Source organism: Ostrinia nubilalis, chromosome 14 (assembly GCF_963855985.1).
Source record: "Ostrinia nubilalis chromosome 14, ilOstNubi1.1, whole genome shotgun sequence".
NCBI classification, from domain to species: Eukaryota; Metazoa; Arthropoda; class Insecta; order Lepidoptera; family Crambidae; genus Ostrinia; species Ostrinia nubilalis.
The window spans coordinates 14,192,672-14,208,855 of record NC_087101.1 but is presented as its reverse complement, the minus strand read 5'-3'; the positions used below and the strand labels follow the sequence as shown (position 1 = coordinate 14,208,855).

At 38.4% G+C, this 16,184-nt stretch overlaps 2 protein-coding genes across 3 annotated transcripts; one reads left to right on the top strand and one right to left on the bottom strand.

Annotated features, from left to right (window-relative positions):
- Nucleotides 1-125: 125 nt before the first annotated feature.
- On the top strand, nt 126-2,503 carry LOC135078212 (uncharacterized). 2 transcript variants are annotated; one of them, XM_063972797.1, is made up of 3 exons: nt 126-234; nt 1,694-1,786; nt 2,050-2,503. In XM_063972797.1, the coding sequence occupies exons 1-3, from the start codon at nt 179-181 to the stop codon at nt 2,399-2,401; spliced, it is 501 nt and encodes a 166-aa protein (XP_063828867.1). In that variant the 5' UTR covers nt 126-178; the 3' UTR covers nt 2,402-2,503. The 2 variants fall into 2 exon arrangements, with proteins under 2 accessions (XP_063828867.1, XP_063828868.1); XM_063972798.1 differs by lacking the exon at nt 126-234 and adding an exon at nt 391-432.
- Nucleotides 2,445-14,810, bottom strand: LOC135078213 (YLP motif-containing protein 1-like). Its single transcript, XM_063972799.1, has 9 exons — nt 14,487-14,810; nt 11,788-13,570; nt 10,546-11,247; nt 10,320-10,468; nt 9,768-9,956; nt 6,440-6,661; nt 5,300-5,354; nt 4,508-4,617; nt 2,445-3,831 (listed from the first exon to the last, which is right to left on the bottom strand). The coding sequence occupies exons 1-9, from the start codon at nt 14,661-14,663 to the stop codon at nt 3,673-3,675; spliced, it is 3,546 nt and encodes a 1,181-aa protein (XP_063828869.1). The 5' UTR covers nt 14,664-14,810; the 3' UTR covers nt 2,445-3,672.
- Between the last annotated feature and the right edge of the window lie 1,374 nt (nt 14,811-16,184).

The following is a 16,184-nucleotide window of genomic DNA, read 5'->3' as shown; positions in this document are numbered from 1 at the left end:
AAGCTCTAATTTGTCGAAATCGCAGATGACAATGGTGAAAATACCGCTATAGCGATGTCACATGTTAGGGGCCGAAGTAGAGCGTGTAGAATGTAGATCGCTGGATGCCCGCCGGGGCGTGCGCGCGCGCAGTGGAACCTTGACATTCGGCTGACAGGACGTGCGCTTGCCATCCGACATGACATTCGGTGTATTGTCCCAAATGGGGGCGGGAAGTAAGCAGTTTATAGACAGGTCAGTTGAGTGTTTTTTAAACAAGTAATTGTCAAATTAAGACAGATCTGTTTTGTCCCAAATGGGAACGAGAAGCAAATCATTGACAGGTCAGTTGTTTGATAGTATCTTTTTTTTATAAACAAACGATAGTGGTAGAAATTTAAATTTCGGTGTATTGTCCCAAATGGGAACGGGGAGTAAGCAGTTTATTGACAGGTTATAGGGTTGTTTGATAGTATTTTTTAAACAATTGCAAGTAGTAAAATTTACATCAAGGCTTGTCAAGTTAAGACAAGACGTTTTTGTTCCAAATAGAAACGGGAAATAGGCAGTTTATTAACAGGTCAGTTGTTTGATAGTGTTTTATAAACAAGTGCTATTAGTAGAAATTAAAATCAAACCATGTCAAATTAAGATTGCTATTGATATTATGCGAAAACATTTAAATAAGTATTTATAGTTTTTAAAACTGATGATGAGAGAAAAGTCCAGATAAGCGTATCGTAACGATAAACGAATAAAAATACAAAGCGACAATGTTAGGAGGCAAACGACACAATAATATTCTGGTTAATAATTTTGTATAATTTTTTATCACAAAAAATAATACGAACCTCAAAACTTACCCGCAACCAGTGACTTGATTGATGTTGTTCTGCAACGCTATAAAATGTAAAATACTGGACGTCTTTTAACAACTGCCGTTTTTCATGAAGAAAATGGCTCTAGTTAATATTATTTTTTACCACAGTAAAAAGCACTTCGAAAGACGTTCATTATTTTAGTGTCTGCAATCTTTTTTTTTTATTCTTTTTTTTTTTCTAAAAGCTTATCGTCTTCGAAATCGTCAAATTTAAGACAGATTTAAAAGGAAAATCCTCCCTTTTTGGGACTTAGATCGTGTAAAATGGGCCGAATAAAAATATCTATCACCTTCAGAAGTTCCAAATAAACTATTTTTTCAGCTTTTATTGTAATAACAAAAAGTTATTGTTAGCGCTAACCAGACGAGCGTAGAATAATCTGGACAAAATGCAAACTTTAGACTTCGAAGTCAGGCAAAATGAACTTTGCGGTATCAAAACTGGAATACCATGTAGATGTAACATTTTTGTTTAGGATTTTTGTCGTAAGTTTTCTGTCATATTTTTGCACTTGCAAACGAATGGCTAGAACAGTGGCGCCAAATGGTGAGCGCTGTTGGCGGATTTACACTGCGCGGAAATTAGTTAAGTCAAAAAAACAGTGGAGTGGGGATGAAATTCATTCATTTTTCATCCCCACCCCGCTGTTTTTTGACTTGACTTGGCTAATATCCGCGCAGTGTAAAAGCGCCTTGTAGAAGAAAGATTTTATGTCGCACTCACTAGGGGTAGTGTTATTCTTTCTTTTTTTGTTCACTACATTTTTTAGGGTCGTGGTTTTTTGTTTTATTAGTTTATTTTTTACTTGCCGTTAAAGTAAATTATTAAAACAGGTATGCAGAATACGGGACCCCCGTAGCGGACCCACACGTGGTATACGCGTACGAGCCTCCAACCCAGGGGCATGTCGAGGCTTCTTCCAAACAGTAAGTTAAATAATGAGTTATTGTGGCCAAAAAATCCGGAAAAAAATTAATAGTTAGAGTCTTAAAAGTCCGCAAATTACTGGACAAATCCAAACGGATGTTAAACTTTCTAAAAATCAAATATTTAAAAAGATATTTTTTTAAGATTATAATTAATTATTAAACAAAGGTCCTGGCAATTGAAATTTGAAAGGAAGAAAGAAAGAAAAAATATTTATAAACTGCCTTTTTCACGAATTTCGTAAAATCTTTTTTTTTCGCAGCACATACGGCGGCGGACACAAAAGCAATGCGGCCATGTCGGCGCTCACGCTGCTAGCTTTCCTGTTCTTCCTACACATCTTGCAGCAATGCATCAAGGACCACATGGCATCCATGAGCACCCCACAGATCACCATCATGACCGCAGGCCGGGAAGGCGAAGCCGCCGTCAAAGAAAAACTCGACAAAACTGGCCTCACGGACAATAAAAACAAAAACGAAAACGAACTGGCCGAAAACGAAAAATATCTGACGAAAATAAACACGGCGCAACCGCCGCGGTACGGAGCAAACTACAAACACGCGGCGAAAACTTACGGCGAATTTGTCAACGCTATGGACGAAAATAACTGATTTAAAGCCTGTCGTATGGGATGCAATGAAATAAAATATACAGTAAAGTTTAAAAGACTTTATTATCAAGCATATCTAGGAATAAAATACACAACATCCATACTTTCGTAGTTATTTTCATAATTCTGCCTATCAATAGATATCAGATAGATAACCCCCCAAAATTCGACCCTGCTCTAACGAGTTTATTTATAAGTACTCCTTCAAAAATAAGAATTTTATGATCACAAATATTTTGTAAATTAGTAGTTACTTTACTTTCAGGTAGTCGAAACATTTAACAAAGATCCATACAAATGAGAATAATTTACTATATACTTTTATTATGTACTGACTACAAACATTATAAAACTTTAGAAGTTATACTGCTCCTAAAAACCTCATCATACATCTACAATCACGCTTCTCGTTACTGTTTGTTTATAATTATTATTAATTATGCTAGTTTAATCTTAACACATGGTTAAATCCTACTTCTTGCAACTATGCAAATAGCAGACCGTTCGAACAGTACTGCATGTAAACAGAAAATAATTGTAACCGACAACTCATTTGAAAATGCATCCGAGTTATCTTTAGTCACTTCTACCTATGACCTTAATTAACATAAGAAAGAAGTTAAATTGTATTAAGAATTTAATAGCCTAGACACAGCTCACTGGACTATAAGTATATTTTTTTACTTCCACTTCTAGTGCCATCTTGCGGCGTAGTGCAGCTAAACAAACACTTATTGACCTGACTGTAACGGCATTACTTCGCGAGGCATGGGCATTGTTAGACGGACTAAACTAAAATGCAAAGACTGCGATAAGTAGTAGTCTGACAAAAGAAAAAGGCTAGTCGAGGTACTTTTCAACAAATAAGGTCAACCTTTAACAATTAAGGTCTTTTCGCAATTCTTCGATTTGTCGCCATACAGTTTGTAAAAACATACAAATCTAGACTCTTAACCGATTGAGTCCCAGACGGCATTAATTAATGTCATAACAATTGATTATATCTATTGTGTCTAGATTCGCGGAGCTTGAAGGATTAAGCGAGGTTTAGACTAGCAATAAAACTTGCAGAAGTTGACTCCCGCAAGCTGTCACAACTGTGCAAATCTTGCAGAAGTTGGCTTGCCACTGCTAGTTACACAGTGGTAAACAGCTTGCGGAAGTCAACTTCTGCAAGTTTTATTGCGTCTAAACTTCGCTATAAACTTGTCACAAAGAGGTCACGTGTCGCACATGCCTCGCGAAGCGTTCTGTCAACCGTCAATTTGACGCTCAATTTTTGCGCACTCGCTCGATATATTTAGTCTGAGTGAGCGCACTGGACCCCATGGTGGGGTCGGTCATTCGGTTCCAGTCGGTCTGGCCGACAACGAAGCCGATAGCCCGCATCTTTTCCTGCTGTCTTCGCTCTTCAATGTCCGCCCAGCGTACCTGTTTCAATGATAAATGATGAAACCACACACCGTCACACTTGTCGCAGCGCAGAAACTCACCTCGTCAAATTTTCGGAAAATTATGATAGTGAAATCTAAAATTGAACTCACGCAGAAAAATTTTTGTAACAAACATTGTTTTCAGTTAAAACCGAATTTGGCTAAGTTAAAATAATAATATGGTTGTATAACTGTTTTTTTCCAGCAGTGAAGATAATTCCAATATGTGTGTAAAAAGTTTGAAAGTAAAAAGTAAAGTCAACGTCACGCGAAAAATCACGTATAAAAGCAACGTTTTTGTACCTTGGTCAAAAAAGCAAGGCTCGAGGCAGAAGTTTAAAAACACTTAAAATTAAGGCATTATAATTGTGAAATCGCCTTCAACGTTCGAGCGAATCCGCTCATGTATTCAACCACATCGTTTCATAGAACGATTTGAATCGAGATAACGAATATAAACTTTTTTCAACATGTGTCATGTTACCATAGATAATATCGATAGTTATAATTTGAGAGAGTTGATGCTGTGCTAATTTGTGGGGTCTCCTAAAAAAAGGTTAACTTATAAGGAGACTCCAGCCACTTGTAATATAATCTTAAGAGATACCAAACAAAAGATTTTTTCATTTTCATTTTCAAATAGAAGTAGTAACAGTAGTGACACATATACTTACAGATTTCTTCCCCGGCTTCGCCTTGTTCGGGGTCCATTCGTCTAGCTGCAAGTAGTCTTCCATGGAGATCTGTGACGGCCGGAGCGGTTTGCTGGTTCCGTCGAGCCGCTCTGCAACAACACAACCAAACACTCAGGGAGAATGCTACTATAGTTCCAAAATACTGAACTACTGTCCTATGCATGACATTGACAGTGGGGCGCCACCGTCAATACCGGATCGCTGGTTCCGATTTTTGCCATGTTGGAAACCATATAGTTGAACGATGGTAGCGCCCCCCTGTCATTGAGTTTGGTGGGACAGTTCAGCGTGGGTCATCTATACTCGTTAACTAAAGGGGCAATATGAATACGCTGACGAAACAAAAGAGTATACTGTCCGGGAGTCAATAACAATACAAAAACAATCGACAGTGCAAAAATAAAACGCGACGAAAGATTCAACATGAAAATATTTTTTTTAATTTCCAACCGCTTTATCAAAGGCTCTAAATAGCCAATGAACCGCCCAAATAATAAGCTCCGCCCACAATACGAATTATACGGTTAGTGTTTTTTCCGTGGATAAAATTTATTGTCATATTAATCAAATCTCCAAAGAATGGTTCTTGTATGCCGTAATTACGCTTTATTTTATGAAAACATCATAAAAAAAACAAAAATTTAAAATAAAAACAGGTCCCCATCAGCGTTCGTTCTAAGAACGAATAAAGCTGATCCCGCATCTTAAAATTAAAAAAATAAACCTAAAAAACTAAATCTAATAAAGCAAAGAGCGAGATCAATAACCTACCTAGCTGCGTTGCGTCATCCATTTTCTCCCACTTCGAAGTAAAAGAGCTTTCGACCTGTATCGGGCAGCACCTTACAATTTTAGTTACGAGGCTGGAATAAAAATGATTAGCCCTACCCTACACTTACAAAGAAACACACACAAATAGGCAGATATAATTCAGCAAAGTTAAGAGATATAAAATGATATTGAAGCTACCATTGCTATATTACCGTGTTATGGTGCTGTACTAATTGGGACCAACAATCACTAGCATTAAAACCCAATGGAAATATTAACATATTCCCGACTCTGCAGAGGTAGAAAGTGACTTCATGCTCACTATTGCATTATTCTGTACAAATTATCAGGCCAGCACATACATTCCGAAAGTTTCTGTACATTTTTCCAGTTCTGAAAAGAAAAACTTCTAGCACGTGTGGTACCGTATTGTATGGAAAAATTCCAAATGTATATGGCTGACCTAAGTTCGTCAATAAGCACCTCCCGTGTCGTGTCTAACATATACAAAATTATGGCAGTCAAGGAATTGGCAATGGTACGAAAAAAAAATTCAGCAGATTTTTTGATGGTGTAGTTTAGTTGATGGATCATTGGGAATCTCCTTTTGTATCTTATTCAGGCATAGTATAGGTGCAGGGTTAAGGTCCGAAAAATGATGCAATTCTATCCCAAGGACCCCCAATACGTTTTGTCACCTTGCATAGATCGTACTCAGTCGGTATTGACCACTGAGACCTTTTCAACCTGAAGAAGCCCACCGCTGAACAAAGGCCTTTTCCACAATGAAACTGTCCTGCGCTGCCCGTTATTTGTTTCCCACAACCTTGACCAGATCATCAGTGAATTGGTAGGCTTGATAATATAGACCTGTTTTTTTTTTGAGGTGTAAACGGGCCTGATATTCTAGATATAGGACACCAGACCACTCAATATCACCAGGTTGATATGTAAACGGGCCTAACATGCAGTGTGGGGCCTGGCACCATCAGACCAAGTTAAGGTATGAACTGGCATAATAGGATGTCTATAATATCGATCAATACCAATGGGTACCACCAGGTTGAGGTATAAATGGGCCTAATATTTTAATGAGGCCTAATGACCAGCCCACTAGATATCCACCGGGGATCTGCCCACCTCCTGTTGTGCGTCGTCCATGACCACGGCATCGTCTGCGTCTTCCATGTGCACTTCTCTGATAGATGCACTCTGCAGCAGCGTGGTGGCGTCCAACTGGATGTGGTGCGGCGGCGTCGGGAAGAACCGCGAGCACACCACTTGGATGTCACCCAGCGAGCGGTTGTGGATGTTCCGCCGGTGGCACACGTGCGGGTCCAGCTCCATTGTGCATACGTACACCTGGAATGGACGGGTTGTAGATTGGTCGGGTCGTTATGGACCTTAAGACGAGGTAGTAGCACAGAATAATAATAAGTTTCCATAGTGCATACGTACACCTGGAATGGACGGGTTGTAGATTGGTCGGGACATTATGGACCTTAAGACGAGGTAGTAGCACAGAATAATAATAAGTACTACGTACAGAAGTTTTACTTCGCGAAGGTATTTAAAAAAATGTATGCTCAATGACATTAACAATATGGTGTAATTTAGCTTGTCTCAAGAGTCAAGCACCATTTTATTGACAAACGTCAGTGATCGGCACTGCGCCGAAGCTATACAGGGTGTTTGGCGCATCGTGTGCCAAAATGATTTCGCGGATAGAATGGGTCATTTCCTATATTTTCAGCCCCCATAACACGTTCCATGCCAGGCGGCTACTTTTATATTAATTTTTTTAGTAATTTCACCAAAATACCCAAATCGCATCATTTAATTTCGATTTAAAAAAAAACTACTAGGCGTAGCCTCAAAGTAAATATTTTGTTTTGACGTGCATTGATGTAGGGTTGCATCAAATCTAAATTTACTGGCAAATATCATCTAGTTTTTTTTAAATTCAGCTTTGAAGTTTTCCGAAAAGTTAAAAATGGACTGAACATTTAAGTTTACATGGCTATAAAAAAATAAATAAAAGAGATAGCGATCTTCGGATTTTATCAAAACTTTTCTAGTCTATCCCCATTCAAACGGTATACTAATCTTATTTAAATAATAACAATAACTTCACAAATTCCTTAAATTAGTGCATTGACTCTACTCGGACTGATTTGCGAAATTTGTGTTTATAGCCCCTTTTTGTGTAATAGCACGTTATTAAACACCTAACAGGTAAAAATTATTTATATTATGCAATGTGAAAACCTTTTCCCTATCGTTTTTCAATGTGGATTTCTTGAATTTAAAGACGAAAATAATTATTTTGATCGTTTATTAATTATTACAAATTTAGTTCAAAATGACCGCCTCGGCAACGTATACAGTCACGACATCTTCTTCTAATTTCGACTGTTGTCGTATGCAGCCACATTTCTCTTTTTATTACTACAAAGGCGTTTTTTATTCATTGTTGTAGTTCTTCTATTGTTTGAATCCGTTACGTACACCAGTTCTTTAGCTCGTCCCCAGACGTAAAAATCTAACGGAATTAGGTCTGGGGAACGTGCAGGCCACTGTATAGGGCCATCTCTTCTAATCCACGAGTAGAAAACGTCTTTGTAGTAATAAAAAGAGAAATGTGGCTGCATACGACAATAGTCAAAATTAGAAGATGTCGTGAGTGTATACGTTGCCGAGGCGGTCATTTTGAACTAAATTTGTAATAATTAATAAACGATCAAAATAATTATTTTCGTCTTTAAATTCAAGAAATCCACATTGAAAAACGATAGGGAAAAGGTTTTTACATTGCATAAGATAAATAATTTTTACCTGTTAGGTGTTTAATAACGTGCTATTCACACAAAAAGGGGCTATAAACACAAATTTCGCAAATCAGTCCGAGTAGAGTCAATGCACTAATTTAAGGAATTTGTGAAGTTATTGTTATTATTTAAATAAGATTAGTATACCGTTTGAATGGGGATAGACTAGAGAAGTTTTGATAAAATCCGAAGATCGCTATCTCTTTTATTTATTTTTTTTATAGCCATGTAAACTTAAATGTTCAGTCCATTTTTAACTTTTCGGAAAACTTCAAAGCTGAATTTAAAAAAAACTAGATGATATTTGCCAGTAAATTTAGATTTGATGCAACCCTACATCAATGCACGTCAAAACAAAATATTTACTTTGAGGCTACGCCTAGTAGTTTTTTTTTAAATCGAAATTAAATGATGCGATTTGGGTATTTTGGTGAAATTACTAAAAAAATTAATATAAAAGTAGCCGCCTGGCATGGAACGTGTTATGGGGGCTGAAAATATAGGAAATGACCCATTCTATCTGCCAAATCATTTTGGCACACGATGCGCCAAACACCCTGTATATTGACTGACATGTTTATCGTATAGTACAGTCAACTCAACTATGAAAATTAGCTGTGGTTTGTTTCAACTACCTATTTTAAAGTTTTTTGTCACTTTGTAAGTGTTGAATTTTATGGAATTGGGAAAGAAGTACCGAGTTTGAAGCGTTCATGAGCAGACATTGTACTTAGTTGAATATTCAAGTTCAGAATTTGATTATTGATGAATAATAATAAAATCCTACTTGCTCGATTGATGGTTTCATTTAATTTATTGAAACCAGTTGACCTATAATATAATATTTTTTTGTTAATTTATGAAAATATTAAATTAGCCCATAATCCTGAATCCTGATACATAAAGTTAGCCTATTAATTTAATACAGGTACGACTGTACCCAGTGTTGCACTATCAAATGCAATTGACGCGCCTCTATGCCAGGGTTTTTATGTTCCTGGTCAGGCTATATTTAGTATAAGTATAGTAGTATAGTATTTTATTTTCTTCCATCATACACAAGAATACGCGTGCGTGAGTCAATGTTCGCTCGTATGTGAGGCCTTGTCGAATAGTATCCTGTAGGTGGGCCATCGTGCGTGTTTTGTTTTCGATGTAAACTCGCGGAGATGAACAGGCCTGGTAGTAGGTACTTACTGTAGTTCTGTTTTTTTTTTTGGCAAGTACAAATTCGAAGTTTGTTAAATTTTGAACTTTATGGCAAAGAACAGAGATTCAACATTTGATTGATTGTAATAGATTTGCATGCATTATTCACTACACATTGAACCCTGTACAGAGCCTTGTGTAGAGATTCACGGTTAATTGGCACCATTTAACTGTTTGAACCATTTAAAGTTGGCTATTCAAGCAATTTTTACACCACTTTTCGACTATAAGACGTTGTCGCAAAAGTTGGCTATTCAAGCAATTTTTACACCACTTTTCGACTATAAGACGTTGTCGCAAAGTTCAAAATACCATGGTATATTGCCATAGTGCATGTTTAACTGTTTAGCAATGGGAGATTATTTAAAGACTTCAAACCAAATATACCACACAAAAATATGAAGCAGGATTGGACTTTATGTATCACATACTTGGAAACCATTTTGTCTTGCGTAGTTCCAAACATCAGCGTAGCTTCTGAGGTGATCGTTCACAGCGTCAAATATCAAGAAGTTGAAGTAACCGTCGGTCAAACTTCTCTTGAATGCCCGCTTCAAAGAATTCAAGTAAGACTCTTCGAGACTCTCGTCATACTCATATTTTAGCGTAGGTTTCTTCACCTAAAACAGTAATTGACAGTCAGAAATAGGTCTAAGGAGACTGTGTAAGGCACTCAAAACATCTTGGCACATCCCTGTAAATCAAACAAGTAATTAATTACATTTATTAATTTTATTGAAGTATGTAGGTGCATTTTAATAATGCTAGTATGATTTTCCAAACCTCAATCTTTTGGCCAGTGTATTTGTGAGAGGTAAATGTGGGTTTGGAATCACTGGTTTGGAACAAGACACTTTATTAGAAAGTTTATTTACTAAAGCCAATTATAGCAAAAAATCCTGTATTGTTCTGTGTTAATTACCCCAAAAATATTAGTCTAAAGATTTCAGATTAGCAATATTACTATTACTACTTTTACATACAATTTTGCCTGTAACAGGGTCCTTCTCCTCGACTTCGCCCTCTTGCATGAAATAATCATCGATGGACATGATTCTAGCAGCGCCGCCATACTCTGCTTCTCTGTCCCTTATCAATTTAGCCAAATACGATTTTCCACTTCCAGGTGGTCCTGTGATAACAAAAGTATTTATGAGATATAAAACATAAAATGTTAAAGTATAATGAAATATTTAAAAAGAGCCCTACCTCTAAGAATAATCACAATTTTTTCAGGTCTCATTTCACGCCCAGGCGCCTCCAATAGATCGTCGATCATTACGACAGGATTAGCAGATCCGGAATTCCTTTCCGAGCTATTATGTTCCCTAGATCTTTTCGATAAATCATTTGTATCGCTTTCTCTACTATGCCCTCTTTTACGAACATCCCTTTCTCTACTCCTGCTGCGAATTCTGGGTTCTTCTCTTCTGTTGGGTTCTTCTCTTCTGTGATACCTGTCTCTCGAGTAGAACATGTTTCTGTCTCTATCTTTGTCCCTGTCCCTGTCCCTTTCCCTCTCACGTTCACGTTCTCTGTCTCTAAAAACATCCTCCCGCCTGCCGAATTTATCGCGGATATCGCGATCCCTGTCATCACGTCTCCTATCGTCATATCGGTCGTCAAGCCTTCTTTTGTCTTCGATTTCATCCCTCGGTGGCCTGTGGCGATAATCGTCTCTAATGTCATCCCTTGGAACCCTTCTTTCGAAATCCCTGTTATACCCATCTCGTTCCCTCGGCCTTTCATGCATGTCGTATCTGTCAGGTGCCCTCTGGTCCTCATCCCTATTCCTTCTCGGCTTCCTCGAAAACAATTCATCCACTTCCTTTTCAAAGTCCCTCTTTTTTTCGCCTTCTTTCGACTTGTGGTCGTAATCGAACATATGCACTGGTTCGATAAATTCGCGAGCTGAAAACAGAAAACCAAATGTTAACCAAAATATCACCGAACAAAAAAGAAGCAACAAACAAATAGGGATAGAGAAATACACATCTAATACACACACGAATTCTGTTCCTGTCAAGGGCAGAGATTCGGTCTTAGGTTTTAACACCGATTATATAAATTGAAGTTTGAAGAGTCTCGCCTAAATCAAGATGAATTTCAATAACTACGTTCTCATCCGACGTTCAGCTGATTTTTTAGATTGTTCCTTTGCAAACACGTTTTTTAAATATGGAGAAATAATCTTAGACCTATTGGTGAAGTGAGCACTTTAGAAAAAATCAGAGTACGGCATATAAAAATATCCACCCATGAGATTTTCCTTTACATATCTTACCCCTCAGAATTTGTGTGTATATCAAAATCTGTACAACCAGTAAAGCACTTCAGTAAACAACAGTGAACCCAAACAGTTCTATATCCAACCAAGATAGTGTTAAACAAATGGGAATGCAACTAAATCAACTTTGATAAAAATGAAACAGTTACACAATATTCAATTACCTTTCAATCTCAGAGGTTTGTGTTCATATTCAACAACAAAGGATGGGGTGAACAATGGCTCCTCCTTCCATTTTGGCCTCGGAGGGGATGGGGGCTGATTTGGGGGTGGCATATTTGGTTGCATACCCCATTGCATTGGATTTGGGGGTGGTCCTCTATTTACATCACAGTGGATGTCCATATTTGGTGGAAGATTTATAGCCATTAAAGGTCTTGGACCTGGTGCGTTCGTTCGTGGCCCTTGGTCATTTCTCTGTGGTGGCATATTAGGACCTCTGAATTGAGAATTTCTATTATAGTACATATCTTGGCCACCAGCCCCCTGTCTGTCATCATACATCTGGTTTTGCCTCTGGTTGGGAAGGTATCTATTCTGGTCTTGGTTTTGTTGCATCGGATAGTTTTGTCTGTTGCCAAACTGCTGATTGTTATTATAACCCTCATTCCTGTTCCACTGATTATTTGGAGGTATGTTTTGATTGTTGTGGCCCATTGGTGGACCACTTTGTGCGTTTGGAGCATTATTACTATGAGCACTGGTATTACTCTGTGGACTATTTCCAGAAGGAGCATTGCCACCTACTACCATTGAAAGTATATTCATTATCTTTTCATCACCTAAAATGTTGTTGATGCCTTTTGAGATGGTAGTGTAATCAGGCCCCCTTCGAGGCTGGTTTCTATCAGCCTTTTCCTCAGTAATATCTATGACTTCCTGCTTCTGCACTGGGGGACCTTTTTCAGAGTCTGGGACTAGATCTAGTCCCGGTATACTCTTAGGAGCTCCACTAGTCGGAAGAAAACTAGACTGTTTAGGAGGGTAAGTTTCATTCAGAGAATTATGGTCCTCATAGGATTCGTACCGATCCTGGGGGTCAATGTTGTCTCTGTTGCCCCTATTATACATACCCGGAGGTGGATTATTGAAGTGTTTATATGAGGACGCATTCGGATCTGAGTAATTTTGATCTTGTTTATTATAGTTCTGTTGGTTCTGATATTCCTGCCTGTTATTGTAGCTTTGATTGGGATTATTGTATTGAGATTTATTCTGGTTGTAGTTCGGAGGTTGGTTCTGATTATATTTTTGGGGTGGGTTCTGGTTGTTACTGGTTTGTTTTTGATTGTAGTTCTGATTTTTATTCTGGTTGTAACTTTGCGATTGGTTCTGGTTATAGCTTTGCGACTGATTCTGAGCGTAGCCCGCGGGCGTGTCGTTAAGCGGTGGCGGGACGGCGAAGGAGTTTTTACCTGCATAGGGCGCGTCGGCGGCGGCCGGGCCCGTGCCAGTGAGGCGGGCGCGCTTTTGCTTCATGTGCTGGCGGCGCTCCATGAGCTGCGCGCGGCAGGTCTCGAACTTCTGCTCGTATTCCTTGTAGGCCTGCTTGTCGGGGTGGTTCACGTTCTCGAGCCGCCACTTCTCGATTTCCTCCTCCCATTTCTGAAACTGAATATCGAAAAGCTTCTCCTCCTCGGCGAGTTTCTGCAGCGCGTCGGAGTTTTGCGGCGTCGGCGGCGGCGCGTCGTTCCGGTAGCCGTGGGACCACTGATTCTGTGCGTTACCTGAGGTGATGTTTACGCTAGTCAGATTGGAGGGGTTGGAGGTTCGGGAAGCGGGTGGCGGGACCGGGGTGGGTTGGGGGTTGGCGGGGGCGGAGGCGTAGAGGGGCTGGTTGTTCTCGCTGGGCGGCGGCGGCGGGTGGTCGGGCGGCGGCGGCGCGGGCAGCGGCGCGCTGCTGGGCGGGACCGGCCCGCTTCCCGCGCCTTGCATTTGTGCAACGTACTGTAAAAACGTTTGACTCGTCAATGCACAATTTACAACATTAGGTAATTTGTATTGTGTAAACCATGGTCTTCATAATACATTTCACTAGGAAAATTTTCATGTCCACAAAAATTTGTGGGATACATTAGTTAGACCAAATATTGAAACACTAGTAAGTATAGTTAATTCAGCTTATGATGGTGATTTAGACAGTTGAAATAATTTTGATTTTTCGTAAATAAAATTAAAAATCAACAAATAAAAAGTCGATTACATTTCTTAAGAAAATATTCACGATTCTAAAAAATATCAACTAAGTTTAAAAGAAGCGCCTCACTAAATAGAACTGTTATAATCACTTTCTTACGCTGAATGGACTATAGTAACCATTTGATTTTTGCTATTCTAATGGAATAACTTTGAGTTTTATCTAACTAAAAGTAATATACAAAAAAAACGAACTAGAAAATTTTATATAGGATCTTCATCTTTATTTTCTTGCCTTTCAGTGGCAACAACAATAATTTAGATTACCTTGAAAATAATTTAGTAAAAAGTAAATTCAATATCTTTGATTAAATTTATTACCTTACAAAGTTTTTTGTTTTGTCCATAGCTATTCAATCTAATATTTTCTTACTGATAAAATCTAAAGTTATAATACCGGTAGGAAATGGAGCACAATAATGAGACCAAAACAACTAGGAATTATTATACTTACTTCATATAAATCTTAACTGTTTCTTACCATAGGAATTGAATAGTTTGGTTTGACACCCTTTACTGAAGTTTACATGATCTACAGATGGTTGGTAAATAAGAGAGTCCACCATCTATCCTTTTCCAATACAATTTCACCAAAAAATTGTTGTTGTTTAACAATTGCTGGAGTTTTTCAGTATTCAGTTATTTTATGTGATTATACAAGACTTACCTTGGCTCCATACTGGCTCTGCCACTGCGCATACTGCTGCTGCCACTGGGCCCATTGCTGCCAGTTCTGCTGCATAGCGGCCCATTGATCAGGAGTATACGATCCAACGTTCATCATATCGGGAGTCATGCCAGCGCCCGGGGGCAGCTGACCAGGTTGTGGCACAGGCCACGACATTTTGATTGTTCAACGTAGTTATTTCATAAAAAGCTTGCAATCATTACAAGTTTATCTACAGTAATAATTAAAAATCTTGATTGATTAAAAATAACCTCATGACATTTCTCAACTCAACTCAAAATTGGTCGGCCATTTTAGAATCGGTAGGCTTGTGCCGCGCGACGCAACGTAGCACAGTGATGCACGAATGTCGATAGTTTCATTAGACAAAGTCGATATTTCAAAATAATCTGAAATATGATTGTAAATTGCTGTTTTAATATTTAAACTTATTAATATAACCTTGATTTTTATCCCCTAAATGGCATTTTTCAAAATATATTTACTATTGTCCATAGTAAAAACAAGTACATATAAAAAATGGTTCCGATCCTAAAATATTGGTGTAAAAGCCCAAGAAAAAGCTGGGATTTTTTTTGCATTGTTTGCTTTACAAAATGTGGCAGTTTTAATTTCGAAATTCCTTCACTCCGACGTTGTTTTGTTTTGTTTATGTAGTGTAGATTAATGTTGTAGTTAGGTACCTACACAGAGACCAGAGTGCTGGGTAATTACTTTGTGAGAAAAAAATTATAAATTACAAATACTAATTGTTTCTCTAGGGGGGTTGGTGATATGGGCCTATGCTATGCGTGTTCAGAAAATTATTTTATGTAGGTATTTCGTTGTTTCTATTGCCTTTTCGTATGTTTTAGATATCCACAGATTAAATAAACTTAATTTGTACAAAGTGGTTGATTCTTAAATTGCTATAAGGAGCGCAATTTTACTTTGATAATAAATTAAAAAAGAATCTTAATTTAAATGTGAATACTTATACAAATCTTATTTAGCGAGACCAAATAACTTGCCTATGTGTTAATTAATAATTATAAAATGTTTTTGTGGACAGTGGAAGCGTAGCATGGCTTGGCACCCGGGGCGATACATCCATCCCCCTCCCCTATGTAGCTGGGGCTATGGCACCCCAGAATGGTAATCTAACTAATCTGCGCGACTTTTGTCAACCCCTGATGCTTGGCACCCAGGGCGGACCGCGAGTAATGTAGTCGAGTGACGAGGAATTTAGTCGTTAAACGGGTCTGAACACCAAAAATTTAGTCGAGTAAGGTTACTATATTGTTTAGGCGAACCAATTCATTTTGTTCTATTTGCACTGATGAGTAGCACCCCCCACCATGCGTCCCTGTTTACTCACTAAACGAGTCTAAACCGGATATGTATGTATTTTGGTCGAGTTTATACGAAAAGACAATTTCTTGTAAACTATACTATTTTCGACCAAAGTGCGAAAGGCTTTTTGGTCAGTAGCGAGTGTAGTTCCAAAATACTGAATTGTCCTATCCATGACATTAACAGTGGAGCGCCACCGTCTATACCGGATCGCTGGTTCCAATTTTTGCCATGTTGGAAACCATATAGTTGAACGATGGTAGCGCCCCCCTGTCATTGAGTTTGGTGGGACAGTTCAGCGTGGGTCATCTATAGTTTAGTTATAAAGGGTGAGTTACGAGTTAT